The 26,630-nt window shown below is 47.7% G+C and overlaps 2 protein-coding genes across 6 annotated transcripts in view; both read left to right on the forward strand.

Moving 5' to 3' along the window:
* Prkdc (protein kinase, DNA-activated, catalytic subunit) overlaps window positions 1–11,478 on the forward strand; it is a 169,808-nt gene extending 158,330 nt beyond the window's left edge. For 4 of the 5 annotated variants that reach the window (XM_013148466.2, XM_063258530.1, XM_063258531.1 and 1 more), the window contains 10 exons: window positions 637–841; window positions 3,213–3,280; window positions 3,827–4,047; window positions 4,306–4,398; window positions 6,591–6,683; window positions 6,870–6,941; window positions 7,309–7,510; window positions 8,246–8,434; window positions 8,955–9,094; window positions 11,038–11,478. In XM_013148466.2, the coding sequence (XP_013003920.2) occupies window positions 637–841; window positions 3,213–3,280; window positions 3,827–4,047; window positions 4,306–4,398; window positions 6,591–6,683; window positions 6,870–6,941; window positions 7,309–7,510; window positions 8,246–8,434; window positions 8,955–9,094; window positions 11,038–11,242 (1,488 nt within the window). In that variant the 3' untranslated portion in view covers window positions 11,243–11,478. Of the gene's footprint in view, window positions 1–636; window positions 842–3,212; window positions 3,281–3,826; window positions 4,048–4,305; window positions 4,399–6,590; window positions 6,684–6,869; window positions 6,942–7,046; window positions 7,193–7,308; window positions 7,511–8,245; window positions 8,435–8,954; window positions 9,095–11,037 lie in introns of those variants that run through there. The other variant, XM_063258533.1, reaches the window with a different exon arrangement.
* Window positions 11,479–25,179: 13,701 nt separating this feature from the next.
* Window positions 25,180–26,421, forward strand: Cebpd (CCAAT enhancer binding protein delta). Its single transcript, XM_063258545.1, has one exon. The coding sequence runs from the start codon at window positions 25,239–25,241 to the stop codon at window positions 26,049–26,051; it is 813 nt and encodes a 270-aa protein (XP_063114615.1). The 5' UTR covers window positions 25,180–25,238; the 3' UTR covers window positions 26,052–26,421.
* The last annotated feature ends 209 nt before the right edge of the window (window positions 26,422–26,630 follow it).

Genomic DNA, 26,630 nt, shown 5'->3' on the forward strand with positions numbered 1-26,630 from the left:
TACTGATAGTCATACTCTTAGATTTGTTTTATTTTTATTTATAGCAGGATTAGCATTTAAGTCAATATTTAAGACTAATGCAAAGAAAAAAATTATGTATCCCAAGGTAAAGTACTTCTAACAATAATTGTTTTTAGAATATAAATTAACTAAATAATGTTTATTCTGAATTTTGATCCAACATAATGTCTTAGCACATTATTGAGAAAGTAGCATTCATATATTTTTCTCTTGAACTCAAATGAATTATGGGCTATTCAAGTTTATTGAGCTATTTACTTTGTTTTAAACTTTGTTCGTAATGATTCATGTTATCATAATGATGTAAATTTAGAACTAGACAATGGACAGAATGAAATCAACCTTGCCAAATTCTGGAAATCCTTATTAGAACTTACAGCATAAATTCTTATAAAATCATTCTAACCACGAGCTTCCGAAGGAGCACACGCCACAGACAGAAGGCTGGCCCAGGCGGTCCAGAGTGCTGAAGTCCTCCAGGGAAGTGAAAGTGTCAGTCCTAAAAGCACAGAAGAAACCTGTGTAGTTGGGCACTTATTTGTTAAGAAAATGCACAAGCTGAGAGCCTTTCCAAAGTTCTAACCCCTCTGTATAGTAACTTATTATTAATTTCAGGCCTTTGGCAAGGAATTTGATAAGCACTTCGGGAAGGCAGGTTCTGAGCTGCTTAAAATGAAGCTTAGAGACTTTAACGCCATCGTGGACACACTGCTTTTTAAAATGAAGAAAGACGCGAAGCCTCCAGGGAACCTGAAGGAGTTCTCGCCCTGGATGAGTGAGTTCAAGGTGGAGTTCCTGAGAGATGAGCTGGAGGTCCCTGGTGAGTAACCCCAGCCAGCTCGGGCGAAGCAGTGTGAGTGGGACCAGCACAGCAGCGAGGGCTGTGGTTTGCTGAGACGGTGATGCCGCTTCCGGACCGCTGTCTTTTTTTCTTTTCTCAGAATTTTAAACTCCACTATTTATTTTTAATCACAAGGAAAATCCATAATTACTAAGAATTAATACACTTTTCTAAATGGCTAATGAGATAGTAGTTTTTAAATATTTCTGATTATGACAAGTGTTCAGATTTTCATTTGTTATTTATGATAAGCAGCAATCATAGATTTCCTCTGAGCACACTCATACTTTGCTCCCGAGTATGTTTTCTTTAAAAATATAATACCATTTCCTGGTGTGTATGTGTTGGTCCCTTTTAAAGGGACCAATTAATGGAAGTGACTGACCTACAGAGAAGAAGGGATTTGTGGAATTAAGGATTGAGAGATGTACCAAGTTGACCAGACGTTAAAAAAAAAAAAGCATAATATGTCCATTCTTTTTGTTCTTCTTTATTCTGTTTTGGTTTTGTTTTGCTTCTATTTTTTGAGACAAGATTTTGCTGTGTGGTTTAGGCTGGCCTCACATTAACTGTGTAGCTCAGCCTGGCCTCAGACTTGGGGCACTGATCCTGACCCAAGTCCTGGGATTACAGGCTTACACCAGCAGACCTGGCATACAGGCACAATTCTTCACAGGAAACCTAGGCTAATTCTCTGTTCTTCACCCTGGAATTTGCCAGAAGGAAAAAAAATTAATCTGTTTATTCATGTTCTCATTCCAGTGAATATATGAAAAAGTGTGTTTGGGCATCACTTTTCTTCACTACTGTGCAGCTGTGGCTGTGCAGCTGCTTTCAGTCAGGTTCACGGAAAGTATTTAAGTCTAATTGTGCCTGCCTTAGAATAATGCAGTGTTCCAGGTCATTGCATTATTTTTTCTGTTTGGAGCTTGTCTTTTCTTTTACTTTATTTTTTGGAGCTTGTCTTTTAAATTAGGATGCTGACTTCCATTAATTGGACAAATTGAAAACTACTGTACTAACTAGCATCTTTGGAACGTTTTTTTTGAGTCAGGGTCTCACCATGTGACCCTGCCTGGCTTGGAACCCCTGGGGTCAAGCCATTCTCCTCCTTGGCTGTCCAGGTTGCTGGGGCAGCAGGCATACCTCTGGGTGCCAGCCAAGGCCCTTTATTTTTATTTTTTAAATTTTATTTTGAAAGTAGTAAAATACAACAGAACAAGACAGAATAAAGCCAACTAAGATCGTACAGTGAAATTGGTACAGAACTTCACAGCAGGTTACTGAGATAACAGTAATAGGTATCACAGTATATTTCGTTATCTTTACAATAGTTGTTCTTTCAATCATGTATATCAAAATAAAATGAAATACAGAACACTATAGAACTTACCAAAACAGAATATTGAATAGAGCAGTACCATTAATCAGAATAGAGCAAAACAGTAATAAAAATACTTACCTTCAAAAAGATGGTAGAAGGAAATCCTCCTTATTTGCTATGGTCAGCCTCCCAAGAGATGCTCAGATTTCTGGTTCCCATTTGCTAATGAGCAGACAGGAGAAGGAGGGTTGGGGAAGTGGGATGTTTGACTCTAGGCTGTGTTCCAGAAGATTCACTATTGCTTAGCAGGGAGGCAGGCTGGTTGCTTGGTTTCCCAGCTTCATAAGTTCCAACATGGTGTGGATCTCAGAAGACACTGGTGGTTCTCCCCCTGGAAGGGCCGCAGCCTGCCACACCACAGCCACTTACCAGGGAGGTGAGCTGCTTGCTTGGTTTCCCAGCATCCTAAGTTCCAACATGGCGTGGATCTCAGGAGACACTGGTGGTTCTCCCCCTGGAAGGGCTGCAGTCTGCCATACCGAAGCCATTTACCAGGGAGGTGAGCTTCTTGTTTGATTTCCCAGGGTCCTAAGTTCCAACATGGCGCAGATCTCAGGAGCTGCCGGTGGTTCTCCCCCTGGAAGGGCTGCTGTCTGCCACACCGCAGCCACTTACCAGGGAGGTGAGCTGCTTGCTTGGCTTCCCAGCATCCTAAGTTCCAACATCAAGCGGATTTTAGGAGCCGCTGGTGGTTCTCTCCCGGCCTTTTATTTTTAAAACAACAATTTTTGGTAACATTTTTGCATATAGATGAGAGTTTTTTAAATTAGATCAACATATGTTTTAATTTGATTTGTTTTTGAGATAGGGTCTTGCCGTGTAGTTTAGATTGGCCTTGAACTCATGGCCATAGCCTCCCAAGCACTGGGATTACAGGTATGCGCCACCATGCTCAGCAACAGATACATTTTAAAATACACAGGTCCTGTCATAGCTGTACCTAATAAACTTTGTGGTTTACTTTAGGTCAGTATCACGGCAGGGGAAAGCCTTTGCCTGAATACCACGCACGGATCTCCGGGTTTGATGAGCGGGTAGGTGTGAGATTCTATGACCCACTCCCATTCTCATGGTGAGGACTGTTGGTGTATTGTGTGTCGCTCTTCAGGCTTGAAAATGTATTTATCTCTACTAAGGCAGGGATAATTAACTTCTTAAATTGTATGGAGTTTTCCAGTTTTTCAATTGACTGAATTTTTTAATATAATGGCTCCAGTGTTTAACACTTTTTAAGGATATGATAAAGAATAAACTATTGTCTAATATAAAATATGTAAGAGTTAACCTATTACAGAATGTCTTCATTTGAGATATTGCTTATTGCTAAGGATATGCACTTTGTAAGCAGTTATTTAGAACCAGGAAGGTTATATTTCCATGGGCACACATCTGGGCATGAACAGGTAGCAGAAATGTTTTGCTGGCTTTAAACTCTGCTGGCCCGGGTTCTCTGTGTTCTGCACCTGGCTGTGTCTGCAGAGTCCACTCTGAGGAATGCATGCAACCAGGCTTACTTTCCCCTTTTGACAGTGATAATGAACTAGTTGACCATACTTAAAATATTTTCTTACTTTATGAAGGTAAAAGTAATGACTTCTATCCGAAGACCGAAGCGCATTGTCATCCGAGGCCACGATGAGAAGGAGTACCCTTTCCTCGTGAAGGGCGGCGAGGACCTTCGGCAGGACCAGCGCATCGAGCAGCTCTTTGAGGTCATGAACGTCATCCTCTCCCGTGATGCAGCCTGCAGTCAGAGAAGCATGGGGCTGAAGACGTACCGCGTGGTGCCCATGACCTCCAGGTGCAGCATGAACAGATGTGTGTGGGGACCGAGCCCTGGGGTGGGGGAGGGGGGCCCTGGTGTGACTGTCCCCGGTGAGGTTGGGAGGCGCTGCCTGTGTCAGTGCCTAGACCCCACAAGCGGAGTACTCACCTGGACTCACAAAAGACCTCTGCGGGGAAGCAAGAGCTCAGCAACCGAACAAATCTCAGAGCACTTTTTTCTAATAAAGAGCAACTGGAGTTTGCATGTATTCATGAACTTTATGTTCCTTTTCAGATTGGGACTAATTGAATGGATTGAAAATACTTTTACCTTGAAGGAATTTCTTTTGAACAACATGTCCCAGGAGGAAAAGGAAGCTTACACAAGGTAGTGTGAAGCCGAGTGCTGCTTCCCGGGTGCCAGCCACCCCCAGCCTGCTCCTGTCTGAATCACCCACCCGCCTCGATCAGGCATCCGTTTGGGCGCTCTCTCCTCTACTCCCCACTCCTGTGCTACGGCGGGGCCCGGGAACTGGTGCTCTGAAATCTTTACCCTGACCGAGCCTTTAATCCGCATCTGGCTGGATAACTAAACTAAACGGCGTATAGGCACTAATCAGAGGTTGCACATTTTACAATTTTTTATTCAAGAGTTAACTTTGGAGAAAAAGTCTTGAAGGAAAGAAAAATAAATAGATAATAGATCTGCAACTCTTTTCCCTGTGCACGGCATTCTTCTAGTTCTTAATGTATATGAACTGCTTCTTACAGCAACCTCCAAGGTAAGTATTATCATTTCTGCACAGAGAAGCAGCTGAGGTCGAGAGAGATGAGAATTTCATCGTGTGTCACCCAGCCATAGATGGTGTAGCTAGATTATTACTGACAAATTTGAAGTCATGCTTCATACTTTTCTTTGTCCTTTTCTCTGTTTTGTACTTTTTCTGTGATGAATGTGTGTTTTTTTTTTATCAGATTTTGTAATTTGTTTTTGTGAACAAAAATTTTTTAAATTTGCTTCTCTAAACAAAAATAAGGACAATGTGATAAAAGACATGTTGGAGGCAGAGTTGATAGGTTTTGGTGACAGACGTAGGGTGAAAGAAGGGGAACTGGTGCTATCCTTCTGTCCTGGAGGTATTTAAGTAGGAGCAGTATTTTCATCAGTAAGGATCAGTTTCCATAAAATTAAGCATATTATCATGAAACCCACGTTCCCCGGTTACAGTGAACAGGAGAGTTTGCCACCTTTCTTTTCTGTTTTTAAGCCGTGTTGCCAGGGATCAAAGCCTGTCCACTTCTACTTCTAGATGTTTGAGCGCTGAGCCACTCACTTCCCTAAAAGCCAGAAAGCTGGCAAGCACAGCTTCCTGGCATCACAGTCCCAGATCTCACCCGGTGCTGTGGGTTCCGTCTCCCGAAGGGTGTCCTGGCCTAGGCCCTAGCCTCCTGTGAGGAGGCGACCTGCAAATCAAGAGAGGTGAACATAGGGACGGTGGGTACAGCATGGTCCCTATGTGGAGAGAGAGTAGGTACTGCCGGCTCCTGCTCCTTCTTAAAACAAGGCACTTTAAGCTCATCTTACTGAAGAGACTGCTACTTTTTCCTTAACTTAACGCGTTGCAGTTTCACAGCTAGGAGTTTTGACCCTGTTAAAATGTGGAGGAGAGAGCCTGGTGCCCTGGGTTCCACCTGCGGTCCAACCTCGGGGGCTATCGCTCAGCCCAGGCCACATAGCAAGATCACCTCGGGGAAATTTAGAGGAGAGAATTCAGATGAAAGTACTTTACTCTGTTTGTGAATTTAACTTAGTAATAATTCAGGGAAACAATTAGTTTAAATGAGTGACTTCTAAGTTGCATTTTTTAAAAAAAATTATTGTCTTTAGTTTTGGGGTTGTTTGTTATAAGGAAAACTTGTTTAGGCTTTTGTCACTAAGCCACAAGTGGCCAAAAGTTACAAAAACCACATTTGGCCAGATACTGCCTTGATCCAGAAACCATCATTAGACCCAGTTTCACAGGTTTCAAGTTAAGCATCCATTGTCTTTTAAGAAAATGCTTCGTGCTGGATTGCATGTGTGTCTACATACTAAACCATCAAAGAAGGAGCCAGCTGTGCTCTACATACGCATACAAAGAGGCTTTATCCGTCTCCAGCAGGAGACACACAGGCTTTCCCTTTGCCACTGCTCAGTGTAGTCCTATGCAGTCCAGTCACCTGGGAAGCATTTCTGGATCAGTTTTAGAGTCACACCTGGGTCACTGATGCTTATGTTTAGCTCATTTTATGCTTCTGTGTAAAGCAGGAAATTTATTGTATGTGATTGTTTTGTGCCTGAATTTTTGCATAGAAAATTGCCTGGGTTTCTTTTGGAATAATGAAGAATGAATCATGGCACATTGAAACTCTAGATCCGAAGAACCATGGGTTTGATGTTAACACTGACCATGAATTAAAGTTGTGTGTATTTTTCTCTGTCTCTTTTATTTCTCAATGAACTCTTGGTGGTCTTTGCCTCTAAAATTATGTAAGGCTGACTGCCTCCCTAATTCTGGGTCCCTTTTTTCTTCTTATTAGTAACTCTACCAAAGCACCAATGATGGACTATAAAGAATGGCTGGCCAAAATGCCAGGAAAGCATGACGAAGGGAGATACGTGCCAATGTATAAGTAAGTTTTGGTTTCCCTTGGATCAGTTATTCTTCTCAGTACTTCTGGTTCTTAGGAAATTTTGCCTTGAAGAGCACATCAAGACCTAGTTATGTCATACTCAAACTTCAGTATAAATAAGAGTTAGAATTTTTATTTAATGTTGTAAGAAATTTGTTCTGAGATGTTTTTATCATTAAATCACAGCAATGCTAACCGCACAGAAACAGTCATGGCTTTTAGAAAAAGAGAAAGCAAAGTGCCTGCTGATCTCCTAAAGTAAGTATGCTTGCAACTTCACAGATATCTCCAGAGTGTGGTGAAGACCACACAGGGCATCTTAGTTACTTTCTTACCACTGGGCCAAAACCCCTGACACCCCAGCTTGCAGGAGCAGCGGTTTGTTTTGGCTCATGCTTTCGGGCTCCAGGGCAGCAGCAGCATGGTAGAAGGCCAGCGGGGAGGAAAATCGTTCACCTCCCGACAAGCAGGGAGCAGAGGGAGGAACCAGCGGGGAGAGGTACCTCCAGGTGGGCCCAGTGATCTGACTCCAGCCAAATCACCCGGTGCCTCTGATCCAGTCCCTGCATGGGACGCCGGGGCTCGTTCCAGAGCCCAGCCCTGACACGCGGCCTCTCTCTCCCAGACGGGCCTTCGTGAAGATGAGCACTGGCCCAGAGGCCTTTCTGGCTCTCCGCTCCCACTTCTCTACCTCGCACGCACTGCTGTGTGTCAGCCACTGGCTCCTTGGCATCGGAGACAGGCACTTGAGCAATTTCATGGTGTCCATGGAGACCGGCGGTGTGATCGGGATTGATTTTGGGCATGCATTCGGATCGGCCACCCAGGTGGGTTTGCTTACTCCTCTTGGCTAGTGTAGGATCATCACACAGCTTTGCAACACTTTGTTCTTTGTTTTCTGGACTTCTTTGGGCGGGGAGGGGAGAATCAAAAATTGAACCCAGGACCTTGTACTTGCCAGGCAGGCACTTGTGCTCCTGGGCTACATCCCCAGCTTGTTTTTTGGATTTTTGAGACAGTCTTACTATGTAGTTGAGCCTGGCCTTGAACTCACTATGTAAGCCCGGCTGACCTTGAATTTGAAGCACTCTTCCTGCCTCAGCCTCCTAAGTGCTGGGATTATAAGCATGCGTTATCCCTCCTCCTTCCCCCATCCCTGTTTATATAGCACCTTCTAAAAATGAATAGTTTTTAAAAAAGAAATGATTTATTAGGTTGATTTTTGTTATGGTCCTTAAATCTGACAAAAAAAAGCTCAGCCTCATCTTAGGCTTGTTTAGGCAGCTCATGCGAGGTGCAGTGATATCTTGTGTAATCGTCAGGAATAAAATGCATTTCCATATAAACAGAGGCCTTGACAGAGTTTATGAACCCTGTAATTAAGATATCTCGCGGCAGACTTGAGACCAGGCTTTTCTGTGCCATTCACTCCTGCGTGTTTCCTAGGCACATCTTCATCCGCAGGTTTGTGGCTCCACACAAGCTGGGGTTGGCACAGGTGCGTGCCGACCTGACTGCCCTAACGTAGCTCCTTCTGGGACGCATTCTTTTCTCTGGTTTAGTTCTTGCAGATCCCTGAGTTGATGCCTTTTCGTCTAACCCGCCAATTTATCAATCTGATGTTACCAATGAAAGAAACGGGCCTTATGTACAGCATCATGGTGCACGCGCTGAGGGCCTTCCGCTCAGACGCCGACCTGCTCACCAACACCATGGATGTCTTCGTGCGGGAGCCGTCCTTCGACTGGAAGGTAGGTTTTCCTGTGCATCGTTTTTATTGAGGTGCTCCAGAGTTTGATTCCGTGTTTCTAGTTACATAGTAAAAATGTGTCAGGTTGCATTCACTGAATATTTGCATCATTTTGTACCGGATTCCTCAAAATTAACATTTGGGATCCCTTAGCCTGAAAACTTGGTAAGAGACAAAGACTCTGTTTGGGGAAAGCTGAGACTTCATGCGGTCTGTTTCTAACTGCAAGTGGGAATGTGGACCTGCTAGTGATTGGTGGGTCGCTTCTCTCTCTGACACACTTTGGGTTTAAACCTACTCCACATGCACTCTTTCTTGCTGATAAAGACAGTGCCCTTGGAAGTCTGAAGGGCGCCCAGCATGCAGCCCAAGAGCTCTGCAGCCCACAAGCCTGTGGTGCTGGGGTGCAGGCAACAGGGCCGATCCCAGCGCAGATGGTTTAGGATCGTTACTTGATTTAATGTATTTGAATGTGATTGTATATATTGTTGCAATAAATAAAGTCATGTTCTTTTCTTTAGAATTTCGAACAGAAAATGCTGAAAAAAGGAGGATCATGGATTCAAAAAGTAAACGTAACTGAAAAAAATTGGTATCCCCTACAGAAAATATGTTACAGCAAAAGAAAGTTAGCAGGTGCCAACCCCGCTGTGATTACTTGGTAAGATTATTTGTAGAAAAAGCAAACAGCGCCAGGATGCTGTTTCATGAAGAACTGATACACTGCATGTACCCAGTGAGCGCTTTGGGCCTGTGGCAGTGGTGTGACTGTCCTGGCTGCCTAGGACTGAGGCAGGGTCTCACTGTGCAGTGCAGGCTGATCTGGAACTCACTGTGTAGCTCAGGGTGGCCTCACACTCACAGCAATCTTCCTGCCTCAGCCTCCTGAGCACTGGGCTCACAGGTTTGCACCACCACACTTAGCCTGTCCTCACTTAGAGGCCAGCTTCTCCATGGCCGGGTAAAGCCTGTGCCTCAGAGCTGTGCCTGCCCGTGCCGTGCACAGGTCCCAGGACAGGCTGCACCAACAGAAAGACAGCATGGTTCCATAATGTTGTTACCTATGTGAGGAGACTTGGGCTTTAAGTTGGCTTTTGTCCTTTTTAAGGCACTGACCCTAGGGGCACAGCACAAAAGTATGGCAAACTTGGGCTGACCTTTACATTTTCTTTTAGAATATTTTAAAATGTAGGAAAAAACCATAGGGGTGCTGGATATTGTGGCACATACCTATTATCCCTGTACTCTTGGAGGCTGAGGCAAGAGGATTGCAAATTCAAGCCCAGCCTGGGCAACTTAGTGATTTAACAAGACCTTAGTGCCAACGTCCTGGGTTCAGTCCCCAGTACTGGGGGAAGAAAGAACAGGGCTTTTGTGCTTCACAGGACACTTTCGTGCCTTGATAGGATCAAACAAGCAAGCAGCCTGTGAGTAGAGATTTGGGAAATCAGTTGTGTGGTGCATGCAAGGACATGGGTCCTGTCCCAAGCCCTGCCAAAAAAAAAAAAAGCAAAAGAAAGTTAAAGACAACCCACCAAATGGGAGAAAATACTTGCAAGTAATATCCAAAATAATATAAAAGCTCTTACAACTCAATAAGAAGAAGACATATAACTCAGTTTCAAAATGGCCAAAGGAATCAGACTGACATTCCTTTAAATAAATTACACACATGGCCGATAAGCACCTGAAAAGCTCAGCATCACTGGTCATCAGGGAAACGCAAATCAGGCTGCCCTTCACCCCACTGGGTGCTGTGACTGCCATCGGCAGGGGTGAGCGTGGAGACCCTGGAATCGCATGCCCTGCTCATGGGATCAGGAAACGGCACAGTTAGCTGGATATGGCGGCACACACCTGTAGAAGCTGAGGCAGGAGGATCCCTATGGGTTCCAGGCCAGCCTGAGCCAACCTGAGTTCAAGGCCAGTGATGAGCTATAAAGCCGAGACCCTGTGTCTAAAAACCAAAATAAAAAGAAAATGGGGCAATTGCATAGGAAATAGCCTGATAGTTTTTCAAAATGTTAAACCTAGAGTTGTTCCTTACTCAGCAGGTGTGTACCCTGGATGTACATCCAGGAGAAATGAATACACACATCTCCCTGGTGTATACCCTATGTGTATACCCAGGAGAACATCTCCCCAGCATATACCCTAGATGTACACCCAGGAGAAATGAACACACACATCTACCCAGTGTATACTCTAGATGTACACTGAGGAGAAATGAATGCACACATCTCCCCAGTGTATACTTAGGTGTATACCCAGGAGAAATGAATGCACACATTTCCCCTTGAGTTGTTCCTTACTCGGCAGATGTGTACCCTAGGTGTACACCCAGGAGAAATGAACGCACACATCTCCCTGAAACTTGAGAATGGATGTTAATAGCACCACTGTTCGTGCTTTATTTTACTTAAAACCTAATCTTTGACTTTAAGACTATGATCTGCAGATGTTTCATAAATGATGAGAGAGAGTAGCTAGGAATGCAGGCAGCAAAGGAAAAATAATTTGTGTGTTTTCATATTTGTTCAACTTTTGTGACTTTGTTTTTTATTACCTATTTATTTAGTTAGTAGAATGTCTTTCTTTTTCCAGTGATGAATTATTTCTGGGCCATGAGCAGTCATCCGCCTTTAAGAGTTACATAGCTGTCACTCGGGGAAGTAGAGATCACAATGTCCGTGCCCGAGAGCCAGAGAGTGGACTTTCAGTAGAGACTCAAGTGAGGTGCTTGCTGGACCAGGCGACGGACCCCAACATCCTTGGCAGAACTTGGGAGGGCTGGGAGCCCTGGATGTGAGGGAGCGGCATATAGAGCAGACTCCCACCTTCAGCTGACAGCATCAACGATCTGACTTTGCTGAGCCCTGTGAAGAAGAAGTCTGTTTAGTGATGGAATTTTGTAATGTATTTTAATCAAGATCGTGAGGAGTAATGAATTTTGACGTGAATCAAAAAGTGGGTTACTTGTAATAGAAAAATATCTGTGTCAGCTTATCAAAATAATGAGTCAGGAATAAAGAGGTAAAACCATAACCACGGCACACTTCCCAGTGACGTCCTTGGATGCTTTCTAGGTTTTTCTTTCCTTGCTCTTTTAGTCTTGACGTATTAGGATCAATGTGCTCTGGAAGGAGTCTCCGTGTAGGAGAGTGAAAGCCTGCACCTTGACTTTCACTGTGCTCCTCTCCCCCCCTCCAGAAGGTCGCTGAAAGGGTTTTGTTTCCAGGCCGGCAGGGGCTCAGGAGTCCTCATGAGGACAGGAAGGAAGTCAGGGGCTCGAGCTGGGCCAGGAGACGAGCCGGGAAGGAGCCCCGGGCAGCTCAGGGGCAGCTCGGGTTTCTCACCGCCATTTGTAGCAGCACCAAGGGTGTTGAGTTTGGGGTCACAAATACATCTTAGCCAGGAGATAAATTTTTGCAAACATCGAATCTGAGTAAAGAGGATCAGCTCTGGTTCATGGAAAAAACCACCCTGGACCTCACAACTGGCATTTAGCTTTGGGTGTCCGGTGTTTGTGTTGGCAGTCAGAGAAAGCGAGACGGCTGTCATCATTTTTGTCACCACGCCTGTCCTGAGTGAGCATTCAATTTAATGGACACTTTGAGAAGCTCATCCTGCAAGAGGCTATAACATGGGGGAGGAACTCACAGCGCAAAATCACTGACAGCTCCCTGATTGACGTGCTTTGAAATTTTGTTTTTGTTTTTTTTCTTCTTTTTTCTCTTTGAAATGAAATGAATTTGAAAAATAATAAATAAATCACTGACACTCGATTACAAGCAGGCTACATGGACAAAAAGGGGTCTCTTGCTGCACGAGAGACTGGGGCCAGTGATTTTACAGGAAATGGGGTCTCAAGAAATTCAAGCCAGAATTTGGGGTTTACAGAGTTCCGCTGATGTCCCAGGAGATGACTTGACTATATTTGAATAAATTTAGATTTTTGTACATTTAAAAAAAAAAAAAAATCCCTTTGGGGCCGGGGATTTAGCTCAGTGGCTCAAGCACTTGCCTGGTAAGTGCAAAGTCACGGGTTTGATCCCTGGTACAAAAAAAAAAAAAAAACTGAAAATAAACCCTATTGCATCTTTTTGGAACAAAAGTTAAGACCTGATTTTATTTTCAGGAAAATATGATACCATGTTTGTATTCTCTGTTGAGGCAAATGAGGAAAAACTAACTGGCCCAATTAATAGAAAATGAAAACTATTATACAGAAAAATCTCAGGAGACCACAGCAAACTAAAGGAGTAAATGCCCAAGATGCCCCTTAGTTACAAGCAAAGTCAGAGGTAGTAGAGGAGTTCATGAGGAAGAACCATGAGCTTCAGAGGTTTTGCAAATCAAGTAGGACCTAGTAACTGCTGGGCCTGTTGGGCTGGCCACAGTACACTGTCTGTGGCCACCCCGCCCCAGGGCCCCTCCCCCACCTGTGCTTTGTCCCGCCTTTTGCTTGCCAGGCCACCTGGGCAGTGAAGCTTTGCAGAAGAGAGCCAGCGAGCTCGCGGTTCGCTGCCAGGAACCTCAGCCGAAGCCTCCCTCGGGCCCCTGCGTCTGCTCCAGTGGCCTCCGCCAGATCTCCCACTGAGGGCACTGGCCTTGACTCCAGACACAGCCCTGCTGCTGGCACTGGTCTCAGGGCTGTGAAGCCCCAGGACGCACCCTCCCTTGTTCAGGAAAACACCCCAAAGTCCAGTGTTTGGAAAGTAGAAACCGTATTCGGATGTTGTTTCTCCACTGACCTCTGCAGTTGACATGGTGATCAAGTCTCCTTCATCTCTGAAATCCATGACAGTTTCCTAGACTGTCCTTGTTTCTTGTGACCTGAACTGTTTTGAGAAGGACTGACTTGGCCATCTATTAGGGAAGTTCCTGAGTTGTGTGCCCGTGGTTAGACGATGCCAAGTGTGATTGCACCTTCTCTTCCAGGACCTCAAGGCCCTGGTATCACCAGCTTCTCTCTGATGACAGCCATCCAGTCACTCAGTAGAGGGTGCCCTGACTTCCATCAGAGGCACCTTGATCCCCGTTTCAGTCTACATGTGCAAAGGGAGGAATCCCAGAACCCAGTGCTTCAGTCCTGGGGCCTTCGGCCGGGTTCCAGGGGAGCCCCGGGAGACACTCATGTGTGCCATCAAGAAATGGGTTGCAAAACACTGGCTGGTGAGTCAGGGGTCTGGTCCGGCCACTATGAAACGGCACAGGTGAGGAGGTGCAGCTGATAATTATGCAGGCTGAGGTCCACCTTCTCCAGGTGGGGCTCCCTCCTCACCAGCCTTTGAGCCCTGCTGTCCTGTGGCATCAGGTCAGCCCTGATGTGCACCTAGGTGTCTCCTTAAGAATCCCTGTGGTAGATGGTCATTGCGTTAGGCAGGTGGCCCATGCTTGCAATTCTAGCAGGAAGGCAGGGCATGAGGATCTGTGTTCAAGTCTCACCTAGGAACCTTAAAGCCTATCTCAAAATTTTAAAAGACAGGCTGGGACATAGCCCGGTGATGCAGAAGCTTGGGTTCCAACCCAGTATCACACACTACCCAGCGTCCCCATGGCAGCTCTAGCCGGATTGCCACACAGGGCTCACAGTCACCTTCTGAAAGGACCCGTCCCTTCCGCCTCGTTTCTTTGTCTAAAGACTGATTTGTGTATATCACTCATCATATGGGTCTCAGACTTTAGGTTATGCTCTAATACTATTGATAGCAAATTATTAATACTAATGTTATTCTTCCTGCTGCTCGGATTCAGTTTTTACTGTCACCGCAGGACATTCCAGCCTCCAGTATTTTCTTATGCCTGAGCCCCAAACTCAGCCCTAAATCCAAAATGCCTTGGTTTCTTTAACTGAAAAATGGTATTTAAAAAGCAAATCTGAAGCTACTCAGGAGGCTGCGGCAGGAAGGTCGAGCCTAGCCTGGGCAACTTAGTTCTTGAGAGCCTATCCTTAAAAAAAAAAAAAAAAAAGTAACCCAAAGTTTTCATATTTCAAATTAGACTTGTGTTCTCCATTGCTACATTAGTGTGTATATGTTAAGGCTTGTGTACATTTGTGTGTATTTACTTTATCAAGATAAAGTGCTCCATTTCAGCAATTTCATTTTTCATTTTAACCATTTTAAAGTATGTAATTCTGTGTCATCTAGTACTTTCATAATGTTGTGCAAACGTCATACCTATTTCTACTTTTTCCACACCCGAAGCAAAGCCCCCTACTAGGTTTCCCTGCTGCCCCTGCCAGGCCTTGGCTGGCCGCCTCCAAATTCATCTCCGTAGGTGTTTCACATAAATGGAATCGTATGACACACGAGGTCAGCTTTGTCACTTCACATGTCGAGGGTTTTTCCCTGCTGTAACATAGTGGGTACTTTATTCCATGTTGGTGACAGACCATTTTGCTAAGTCATCCCTCTACCGATTGCCGGTGCTGTCACAAGGGTGGTTTCCACCTCACTGTGAATAATGCACACCCATAAATGCCAGTTTTTGAGTGAATTCCTGTTTTCTGTTCTTTGGGAGTATAAACTGTAATAGACTTTGTGGGTCAAATATTAATTCTGTGTTTAGCTTTTTGAGGCACTCCCAGACATGCCGCAGCTGTGCCGTTTCACATTCCTACCAACAAGACGTGCCATGTCCTGGAAAATATTTTTTACTGTCCTTGTTTTTTTAAATAGCTGTTTAGAAGATTTAAAGTGACATTTCCTTGTGATTTTCCATTTCTCTAGTGGCTAATGGTTGTTAAGCACCATCTTGACCATTTGTGTGTGTACATGTGTGTGTGTGTATATGTATATGTATTTTTTTTTAAGAAATATATTCAAGTCTTTTCCCTATTTTGTAATCAGGTAATCAGGTCATTTGACTTTTTGTGGAATCCTAGGAGTTTTTAAAATATATTCGTGATACTACATCTTTATTAGAATATGATTTGAAAATAGTTTCTCCCCAACCTGGGATATGCTCAGCGGCACAGTGCCTGCCTGGCAAATGTAAGGTCCTGAGTTTGATCCCCGGTACCCAAAAAAAAAAAAAAAAAGGAAGAAAGAACATAGTTTCTCTCATTTATCATCTTCATTTTTAGTGGCCTGATGGTGTCCTCTTAAGACGGGAGGTAGGTGGGAGCTGTTAGCTGCAAGATCCTGGACACATGCACCGATCAGTGCCCAAACTCCATGCATGGACTTTTTGCAAGACCTCAAGCAGGTCTTCGGTGGGGTGGCCTAGACCTGACACCAGCCTGAGGCCTGGGATCCAGCGCCCTGTCTAGACCCGTACGATGAAGTGCTCGGTTTCCTCCAGCTCTGGACAGCCTAGAGAAAGGCAGCGAAGTGCTGTGCTGGCATCCCTGGAGGCCCGTGCTCTTGGCTTTGTTCTCTCCTTTTTCCCTTTACCTGGGCTCGCTCTACAGAGCCAGCTTCTCCCCCACACTTCACTTCTGCTGTCTTGAATAAACTTTGCCACTGCTTTTTTATAATTTGGTTCAAGACAAGAAGGATGTGGACTCTAACTCCAGAAGGAGAAGTGAGAACCCCAGAGCCCAGTGGCATTTACTTGGGAGCAGGCTACCCGGTAATGTTCTGATACACGAAAGTTTTAATTTTGATGACGTCAAAGTTATTTATTTTTTTTTTTGCATATGCTTTTGGGTTCATATTCAAGAATCTTTGACACACAGGAGCGTTGCTGATTACTGGAGAGGTTAATGCAAATAAAGTCAGCTGCTTTGCTTGAGGACAACAGGAAATGATACCTTGAAGGCATCTCGGAAGAGTCAGACCCCACTCGCTGCAGGCTGAAGGGTATAAAAGACTAAATTCCTTTGCAAGATACTGCTTTGAAAAGAGCCCCATGGTGCCCTGCTCACTCACAGCCTCCGTTCAGAAGCTGCTTCACCGTGGCCCGAGTGTGCCGGGTACCGTGCGGACTGGTGGTAGAAGCCAGCATCATCCACGCGGTGCTAGTTCTTCAGACACACAGACTGCAAGAGCCGTGGGCCAGGGAGGCTTCTACCCAGACTTCAGGAGGCAGCAAACATGTAGGACCAGGCCAGAGTCTGCCAGGAGGCGCTGAGAGCTGTAAGAGGGCAGCCAAAGGCAAAGTGAAGACTCAGGAAGCTGGAAATGCCAGGAATGTGGAATATCCGCCGAGAAAGAATGCAGGTAGTAAGGCCAGGGCCACGGAGAGGCCACGTGGGCGGCCACCAGCAAGGCCACAGCCGCAAGACCGCACAAGCCCTTTGGGACTCCTCACACCGCCGGCCCAGCTGCTGGACGTGGAGCTCCGCAGGTTAACGTTTGTCCTGCAGGGTTTCCGTCTTGTTCTGTTCAAGCCCTTTCTATTCACCGCCCCTCCATTTGGGGATGGGGACTTTTTACCCTCTTGTTTGTACCTAGTTGTCACACATACTGACATCTGTCACATTTAACACAGGCAATAATATATCTAAGTCTTCTTTTACATAATACAGCTTAACTCTTCTTTTTCCTCCACTCCCCTCTCCTTCCACACAGTGTCATTTCCATTGTTTCTTCCATCCTCTTTGGTCCCTTCTTTTCCGCCCCCGCCCCGCCCTGCACTGTCCCCTTCCCTTGTGAGCTCTCCTCCTCAGGCCTCTTACGTACACTTCAGCCTCTCTTTTCAGTGTTCTGTGTATAGATCTTTCACTTCCTTTGTTTGCTTCAATATTTGGGGATTTTTTCCTTTGTTATTTTTTGTTTTTGTTGTTTGCTTTTTCATACAGGGTCTCACTATGTAGTTCAGGCTGGCCTTGAGCTCACAGTGATTCTCCTGCTTCAGCTTCCCAAGTGCTGGGATTACAGGAGTTTGCCATCTTGCCAGGCTTTGTTAGAATGATTTTTAAGCATTTCATTTGTCGTGATGCTGTTGTGAAAGTTGTGGTTTCCCTAACGTCTCTCAGTGGGTTTGTTAGTTGTATACAGGAATGCTACTGATCTTTGAATGTTGACTTTGAATCTTGTTATACTGCTGAATTTAGTTATTCTAAGAGTTTTTAGTCTTTTGGGGGTTTTTTATGTAGAATATCGTGTCATCTGTGTACAATAATAATTTAACTTTCTCCTTTCCTATCCATATTTTATTTCTGTTTCTTGTCTAATTGCTCTGGCTAATGTTTCCAGAACTACACTGAGCAGAGGTGGTGAGTCGGCATCCTTGTCTCCTTCCTGATCTTCAAATGAAAGTGTTCAGTTTTTGAACATTTAATATGTTGGCTATTGCTTTGTCACAGATGGCTTTTATCAGATTGAGGTAAAAGACCTATTCCTATTTTCTGTAGGGTTTTTATTGTGAATGGGGAAAGAGTCAAGTGGTTTTCTGACCTGTTGGGATGATCGTGTGGGTTTGTCTTTGGTTTTGCTAATGTAGTGTATTGAATTTAGTGATTTGCATGTGTTGAACCATCCCTGCGTCTCTGGGATGAATCCTGCTTGGTCATGGTGTACAGTCTTCTGGGTGATTTGCTGCATTCTGCTTTCCAGTATCTTCTTGAGAATTTTTGCATCTATGTTCATTGAGGAGATTGGCTCTAGTTCTCTTTTTTGGTTAGATTAATCTCTGGTTTTGGTATCAGGGTAATGCTTGTTTCCAGGAATGACTTTGGGACTGGTGCCTCCCTTTCAATTTCATTAAAGAGTTTGAAGAGTAGTGAGGAGGAGCAGGATTACACCGTAACCCGAGCACTCTGGACGCTGGGGCAGTAATAATGCAAGTACCAGTTAGCCTGGTAACTGAGTGACTCAGTGGGACCCTGTCTCAAAATTAAAATATGGCCAGGCATGGTAGCAATCCCGGCACTTAGGAGGCTGAGGCAGGAGAATTGCTATGAGTGCCACATAGTGAGTTCTAGGCCACGCTGGTCTACAAAGCCAGACTCCTCCAATAAACAAATACATAAATAAAATATGTATGTTAAAAATGGTCAGGGAATGTAGTTCAGAGTGAAGGCCTGGCTTCAATCCTCAGTACATACACATATACACAGAGTCTGAGAGGAGCCGTCATGACTCCGGAGCTCTTGCCTCGTGCATGATCAGCAACCAGCATGCGACCGAGGACAGCAGCACAGCCGCAGTCAGGGCCTCAGACCGTCACTGCAGTGGCTGCCGAGAGGCTGAGCACTGGAGGGACAATCCAGGGACTCAGTCTCCCAAGTGACTCCTCAGGTAGGGGTCCAGGGCCACCTTCTCAGACTGAAGGGTCACACTTTGCACCTTCAGGCTAAAATGGATGGGGTCTTGCTGATTTCTCCTTGTCCTAGTTCAGAGTACTTGGTGACATTTTAATGGTGCTTATCTCTTCAGCAACCACTCTCCGTTTGGCCTGAACCTTAGATGTGCAGCTTCTCTGGTGGAAAACCTGAAGGTTTTTGTATCTTTATGCTCTGCTTTTTGTTCCTGATCCTTATATATTTGGCTAAAAGGACGTAGCAGTTGAACACTGGGCCGCCTTGTAATTTCCTCCATCAGGTTAATTAGTCTGCTGCCCTTAAACTCAGCCTCATAAAGTCCTAGAACATGGACAAAAGGTACACAAGCTGCTTGCCAGAGGCAGGGAAGTCCATGATGGCCAGGTGCATGCCGGAGACCTGGAGGATCCAGTAGCTGTGCATTCAAGCCCTGGCAACCTTGGATCACGCCCCCGGACAAGAAGGATCAAAGAGGCAGCACTGGTTTCAGACTGAAGATCTTGAGGCTCCCTGGAGATGTGCTAGCGTGAGTCTGCGTTACAAGACAGTAAGTGAAGTCTGACGTTCACAGATGAAAGCACTAGAGAGAGCTACTTCCTCCAGCAAAGCAGAGCTTTGCAGAGCCAGGCTCATTGCCTTTCTTCCCTTTCCATCTGGGGTGCAGGTCTGTTGGATGGCGCCGCCCTTAGTCAGGGTGGGCCTCCCACTTCCGCATATGCTGGCTGCCCGCAGTCACTCCTGGACACGTCCCCCTCCCCACACACACTACAAGTCCTCTCACTTCGTTCTTGTGCCAGGGATCTTTCAATCCAGGCAGCCTGAAAATCAGGCTTAGCTGTCACAAGTCCCTTTACAATTATACCTGAATTTGTGGGTCCGCTCTTCTGTTCTGCAGAAAGGGCTTCAGGATTTCGAGGAGACTTGTGCTGGATCTGTAGATTGCTCCGGGGCAGTGCTGTGTAATGTTTTTGATTCCAGGGATGGAACTCAAGACCTTATGCATCCTAAGCATGTACTCTGCGCATCCCTTGGATTCATCTTTCTTTAAAAATTTCCTTCATCTCTTGTAATCAATTTTGTTGATATTGTATAACCTACTCCTATTCACACGGTTACTATTTGTATAATAGCTGATTAGGAAGCAATTTCTGACATTTTCCTGAGTTTTCCTCCGGAAGTGTCATATCTTTTTCTATTCCTGACATCACCCCATACTGCCATCTTTTTAAAAATGTTTTTCTAGCACCCTATTTTTTCCCCATATAGAGTCTTCTTTGGGGGAATGGTAGGGACAGAAGCCAGCGCCTCCTCTGAGCCACATCCCCAGCCTGTTAGTTTTTTATTTTGAAGGAGGGTTTCACAGCCTTGCAGGCTGGGCTCGAATTTCAAATCCTCCTGCCTCAGCCTCTCAGAGTGCTGAGATTTCAGGCATGTACTGCAAGGCCTGGCTTATAGTCCTTATTTTTTAATCCAAAAAAAGCAAAGGCAAAGAAAAGTAAAATGATTTGCCTAAGATCACACAAAATTTTCACCAGTTCAGAAAATCTTATTGAATGCAAAATGTATGCCTAAAAGATTTAGAACTGCTAAAATATATATATACTGTTGTGGCTCTTAACAGTGTTTGCATTTTACTAGGGTAAACAGCTTTTCTCTTCCTCCTCTTCTTCCTCCCCCTCCTCCTCTTCCTGTTTGGTTTCTTTTTACTGCAGATGGAAACCAGAGCCTCTTGCATGCCAGGCCAGCACCCTACCCTGGTACAGCTCGGTGCCCAAGTGTCCTCCCATATTTAAATCTCACACTGTCAGAATACCTTTGCTGCCTTCCCTTTTAAATAAAGCTTCAGTTTTTAAGTTTTTTCTTTCCCAGTAAGGGCCTTTGGCATGCTGCGGAGGGCTTTCTCACGCTCCGTCTTCAGGTACATCTCCATCCTAGAGCAGTTTTAAATTCACAGGGGAAAAAGTAAATGGAAAGTACAGAGTTCGTGGATGCCCCAGTATGCACGGCACGGCCTCCCCCACGAGCAACTCTGATGCTCCGAATTTGTTCAAGGTGATGAACTCGCCATAACATACATTATCAAAGTCTAAAACTTTACGTGCACAATATGCGTTCTATGAATTTCAATGTACAGTGCCACGTTACACCATCATAGTGCCTCGTGGAAGCTTTCCCTGCCCTCAAACCCCTGTGCCCCACCCAGTCATCCCTGCTCTCTTCCCCTGGAGCCCCTCAAATCTGCACCCCCTTTCGGGTGTTCTTTCTGCCCCTTGTCCTCTTGCCTCGTCTCCCTTTTTCCGCTCCGTCTGGCAGTCTCATTATGTACACGTGGGTCGACCTGGAAGGGTCCACACATTTTTCTTCCGTTTGGTTTTCCTGACTGAATGGCTTCAATAGTTTTATATTCGAGTTTGCTGACATTTTTCCTTTTTTTGTTTTTGTTGTTATTGTTTTATTTTTTTTGTTTTTTGAGACAGGATCTCAGTCTGGCCTTGAACTATGTGGCCCCGGCTGGCCCAACTTGTTATGATCCTCCTGCCTCAGTTTCCCAAGTACTAGAATTACAGGTGTGCACCACTACGCCCAGGTTTTTCTTCTCTTTTCTTTCTTTTTTTATTTTTTATTTTGCTGGCCTGTTAAATTTTTCACAAATGCCAGGCATATAAGTACTGGAATGCAGTAACCTAATCAGGTCCCACACCTGTACTCAGGAGTTTGCTGCGGTGGTTATCAGAGGCTGCTGTTTTTTTGGTGGCCTTTAGAAGCTACTTTTGCAGAGTTTGTATTATTTGTATGTGTGGCCACCAAAGGCTGTCTCACTGGCTCGTGGTCAGCTGGTGTTTTCACAGAGTTTCTTTAAATGCCTAAACCCATCCCCCGCATGCCGTGAAAAGGAAAGAGGAAAGCAAAGGCTCTCCCAGGCTTTACAAATTGCCTGTGGGTTAGGGACCCTTTCAACACTTAGGTTGCTTATAATCCGGCTTTAGCTCTCTCTTCCTGAAGGCTTGCAGCCAAAGTTCAGCTACAGGTGAAGGTTTAGGGTCTCGTGGGCTTTTATGAGCATGTAGCCTGCCATAGGTATGCAGACAGCCTGCTTGATTCTCTGGTAAATGCAGGAAATTTTTAAAAAAATAATAAAACATCTCATTTCATCTTTTTTTTTTTTTCCAGTGCTAGGGATTGTGCCTCAGGTCCTGGGGATTCTTCATGCTAGATAAGCGATCTATCCTCAAACACATCCCCGGCCCAGGAGCTTTTTCAAATCCCTTACTCCCCATATTTCCTTTCCTAAATTCTTCCTTCCAGGAATGTTTGATCTTTCTATGGCTTGTCAGACTGCTGCAGCAATACTCGAGCTCTCCCTTGCTTTCCATAAAAGTGAAAGCTCAGATGGCCTGTGCTCTGCTTCCTTAGGGAGTCCGCAAGTCCAAGTAGGAGCCAGTGGGTCTTCGGGGACAAACCTGCGAGGTTCCCTCTGGCACTAGTGACTTGCACTGAGTTCACCCTGCCAGCCTAAAAGCCACCAGTGAGCTAGACGATGGCATGTGGAGAATGGCACAGCCCTCAGTGCCACAGTAGTTACCTTTTCTTTTTTTTCTGCCTCAGGGTTTTGCTGTAGTTCAGATTAGTTTTGAACTCAAAACTGTGGTGCCCAGGCTGCCCGCAAACTTGCAGTGATTCTTCTGCCGCAGCCTTCCAGTCCTGGGATTACAGGTGTGTGCTGCGTGCCTGATTTTGAGCGGTGCCTTTCATTATGCCTTGGAATGGTTGTTGCAGGGTCGTGGCCCGATTCTAGAGTTCCACAAGACGCCTGTGCCAGCTTTTTGCCAGTTACTTATGCGGAGGATGAAGCCCTGAATCTCTCTGCCAATTTTGTTGATGTTCCTCTTAAATTCTTTACATTTCTGTTTTTCATTTTTACTTTCTTTGAGTATATTTATAACGTTCATCTTAATCTCTTTCAGGCATTGTTTTTAAGAATCTATCAGCCTCATTCATGCACGTGTTAAAAAGATACAAGCAAGCCTCAGCCTCCCGAGTGCTGGGACTACAGGCCCATGCCCCCGCACCCGGATTGCACATTTTTGGAAATAAATGTGTAGTGTACGTGTATGCTATCATGACACAAAGCACAAAAATAAGGCACGGGTGAAACGCCTAAGGACGAAGGGAAACGATCCAGTCTGACAGCTGAGAACCGTGACCGTAAGAGGGCGCTAAAGTGAGCCCAGTTTATCCTTTCCGGAAACTTCTGTTCTTATGTAAATTCAGTCAGAGCTCCGCAGGTTTGCAACGTTCAATTTAGAGCAGACTGAGGCGTGCCACGGGCTCCCAAAACACTGCGCCCTGGCGACTCCGCCTGGACGCCGACTGGCCTTCCCGCGCCCAGAGCGCGCAGCGCGGTGAACGGCCCCGGCGCGCCCGGCCTCGGGCCTCCTGCACCCTGAGGGTGACCACCGGGCCACGGCGGCAGCGCAGGGGACGCGAGGCTCCGCGAGTGCTTCCTGACTCGCGGCACTCCTGGCGGGTCCCGAGACCTCCGGAGCGCCCAGCATCTCCGCGGCGCCCGGCCAGCTGGCCTGTCCGCGGCGTTTCGGTGTCGGTTTTAATAAACAGACATATTACTATAACTGAGCTCTGTTATCAGAAACAGTGATCCTCTCATTGCAGATAGCCTCACACTTGTCTTCATGAGGACATGGTCAACTCCATAAAAGCCATTTCATGGCCCTAACTGGTTAGAGACAGCCTTAATAGTGTTTCTGTGGCTTTCTAAACAGTCTGAAACCCCCGAACTACGCGGGGGAGGCTAAGGATCAAGTCCTGCCTGGGCAGTTTATGGAGACCTTGTTTAAAAAGGAGGGGGTGGGGCGGGGTAACTTGTGAGGCCCCCGGTTTCAGCTTCCAGGAGCACACACACACACACACACACACACACACACACACACACACACGCTCGTGCGCGTGCAGGAATCAATGTCCTAGGCCCTTTCTCTGAATAAGGCCCCAGATGCATTCCCGGCTTTTATGCTTAGTAGGTGGGTAGCGAAGTGTAGCATCAACACCAGCACTGACAATCCCACAGCGCGTTAGGAATCACCTGTGGATGTGACCGCAGAACCTGCTGCAGCGTGGGGAGTGCCTGATGTTCAAACCCGAAAAGCTAAGTGAAGACCTGCGAGATGGCGGCCAGGTCGAACCGGGGCAGATTTAAAACATGGACTTGACCACACCGAGGCCTGCCCCAATTTACAGGAAGCCTGACCAACAACGTCTGCCCTTGCGCAGCTTTGTTTTGTTCTGTTTTGACAGTCTTGCTGTGTTGCACAGGCGGTGGCCTTGATCCGGGCTCGGGGTGGAGACTTCTTGCCTTGGCCTGGGAGCAGCTGGGATTTAAAGTTCAAGCCACTGCACCTGGCTTTTATATCTTTTCATATAATCATTTTACATTTGCATTTACATTTACTGCCCTATTTTAGCTACTGGTGTAAATTTTATCTTTCTTCTGAAAAAGAACCGATTACTTCCAAATGAACGGCACCTCTTTGTAGAATATTAAACAGGAAAAAAAGGGCAGGAACTAGAAAGCTGGCTCAAGGGCAACACCACCACCAGGTGGCACTGCTTTCTTCAGTGGGTCTGGAAGGACCGCCAGCGCCTGGCGAGCCTCGCTGGGAGCGTGCAGGGCTGGTGGCTCTCGTGAAAGGAGGCTGCGTCCCTGCGCGCTAGGGTGGGCCGCGTCTAGGGTGACTGCCGGTGTAGACGTAGTATAGTGACCACCACTGCCCCCACCGGGTCCGGTCTTAGCTAGCAGGTCTGCCTACTATCTTAGCCGGACGCATCAGCTGCGTTGCCAAGCCTCAACCTCCCCCAGGCCACCTGGGCCCCGGGACCCTCGAGACGAGGAGCTATAGTCGGGCGCGCTCAGGACCGACGTGTGGGTTGCGAGGCGCTCGCCGCCGCGCCATCGCTGCCGACAAGAGCTGCGGAAAGCAGTGCCAGGACGCGGCTGTGGCTGCAGGTCATTCCTGCGACCGGACCCTCGGACCGCTTCGGCATCTGGGCCCGCGGCGGAGGCTCCCGGCTGGGGTCGCGAGGCCCGGGGAGCCCCGCCCTCCCGAGTTCTCGCTCCTCTTTGGCACCCGGAGGCGCCCGGGACGCCAAGTCCTGGTTTTGATTTCACTCCCGGCACGGAGGAACCAGGACGCTCCAAAGCCACAAACAGGAAGGAGGGAAGGCCCCCGAGAGCGGGCAAAGGGAGGGTCATTCCCAGCAGCACGGGCCGGGCCGGGGGCGGGCAGGTCGCGCGCGCCCTCCCCTCCCGCGCCGGCGGAGGGTGGTCCCGGGCCGCGGGGGGCTCGCGGGAAGGCCCGGCGAGCGGTGCGCCCGGGAAGGGGCGGGCGGGGGCCGGCTCCGGGACGGGGCGGAGGCTCCCGGGGCGCTGCGGTCCCCCGCCCCCCAGCCCCGGGGCGCCCCCGCGGTGCCGGAGCCGGGGCGGGGCGTGCGCGTCAGCCCAGGCTAGAAAAGGCGGCGGGGCCCGGCCCGGCCCCGCGAGGTGACAGCGCACTTGGACGGAGTCGGGCCCTACGCCATGAGCGCCGCGCTCTTCAGCCTGGACGGCCCCGCGCGCGGCGCGCCCTGGCCTGCGGAGCCCGCGCCCTTCTACGAGCTAGGCCGGGCGGGCAAGCCGGGCCGGGGAGCCGAGCCGGGAAGCCTGGGGGAGCCGGGCGCCCCCGCCCCTGCCATGTACGACGACGAGAGCGCCATTGACTTCAGCGCGTACATCGACTCCATCGCCGCTGTGCCCACTCTGGAGCTGTGCCACGACGAGCTCTTCGCCGACCTCTTCAACAGCAACCACAAGGCGGGCGGCGCGGGCAGTGCGGGCGGCCTGGAGCTGCTCCCCGGCGGCCCCGCGCGACACCCCGGCCCCGCCGCCCAGCGCCCGCTCAAGCGCGAGCCAGACTGGGGCGACAGCGACGCGCCCGGCTCGCTGCTTCCCGCGCAGGTGGCCGCGTGCGCGCAGACCGTGGTGAGCCTGGCGGCCGCCTCTCAACCCACACCACCCACGTCTCCGGAGCCACCGCGGAGCAGCCCGGGGCCGAGTCCCGCGCCCAGCACCGCGCGGGAGAAGGGCTCCGGCAAGAGGGGCCCGGACCGCGGCAGCCCGGAGTACCGGCAGCGGCGCGAGCGCAACAACATCGCCGTGCGCAAAAGTCGCGACAAGGCCAAGCGGCGCAACCAGGAGATGCAGCAGAAGCTGGTGGAGCTGTCGGCCGAGAACGAAAAGCTGCACCAGCGCGTGGAGCAGCTCACGCGGGACCTGGCCGGCCTCCGGCAGTTCTTTAAGCAGCTGCCCAGCCAGCCCTTCCTGCCCTCCGCCGGTGCCGCCGACTGCCGGTAACCGCGGCCCGGGCCGGGAGAGACTCTCACCAACGACCGATACCTCAGCCCGACGGCCCGGAGCGCGAGAGCCGCCCGGCGCCGGCTGCAATTTCTTTGGGACGAGTGAGCGCAAGGAAGCTACAACCTGGACTTAACGCCACTGAACCGCGAGAGAAGCTATACGTGTTTATTTTCCCTTAAATTATTTTTATAATGGTAGCTTTTTCTACATTTTACTCCTGTGGTGCAGCTAAGGTACATTTGTTTAAAAAAGAAAGACTTTCCAGACAAACTCTTTGTATTGCAGATAGGTTTTTAAAAGACTGAGCATGCTCACGTTTTTATATTAATTTTTACAGTATTTGTAAGAATAAAGCATTTAAACTCGCCCCTGCTTCCTGTATTCGCAGTGACTCGTACACCGGCGCCAGGACCTCGCCTGAGACGGGCGTGTGCCAGCACCTTGTGGGCGGTGCGCACCTGGAGCCGCCGGACCAGGTGTGTGCCCCGGTGGGTACCGGCCTCTAGGAGGTCTAAAGCGCGCCAGTGGCCACCTCCACAGATTTGGCTTGGCGAAGGTTGCTGAAGCCTGTCTGGG

Source organism: Cavia porcellus, unplaced genomic scaffold, assembly GCF_034190915.1.
Source record: "Cavia porcellus strain 051 isolate PalLab524CR breed Dunkin Hartley unplaced genomic scaffold, mCavPor4.1 scaffold_11, whole genome shotgun sequence".
Classification (NCBI taxonomy): domain Eukaryota; kingdom Metazoa; phylum Chordata; class Mammalia; order Rodentia; family Caviidae; genus Cavia; species Cavia porcellus.

Excerpts from the sequence above, each read along its gene's own strand:
- Cebpd (XM_063258545.1), top strand. The coding sequence starts at position 25,239 with ATGAGCGCCGCGCTCTTCAGCCTGGACGGCCCCGCGCGCGGCGCGCCC.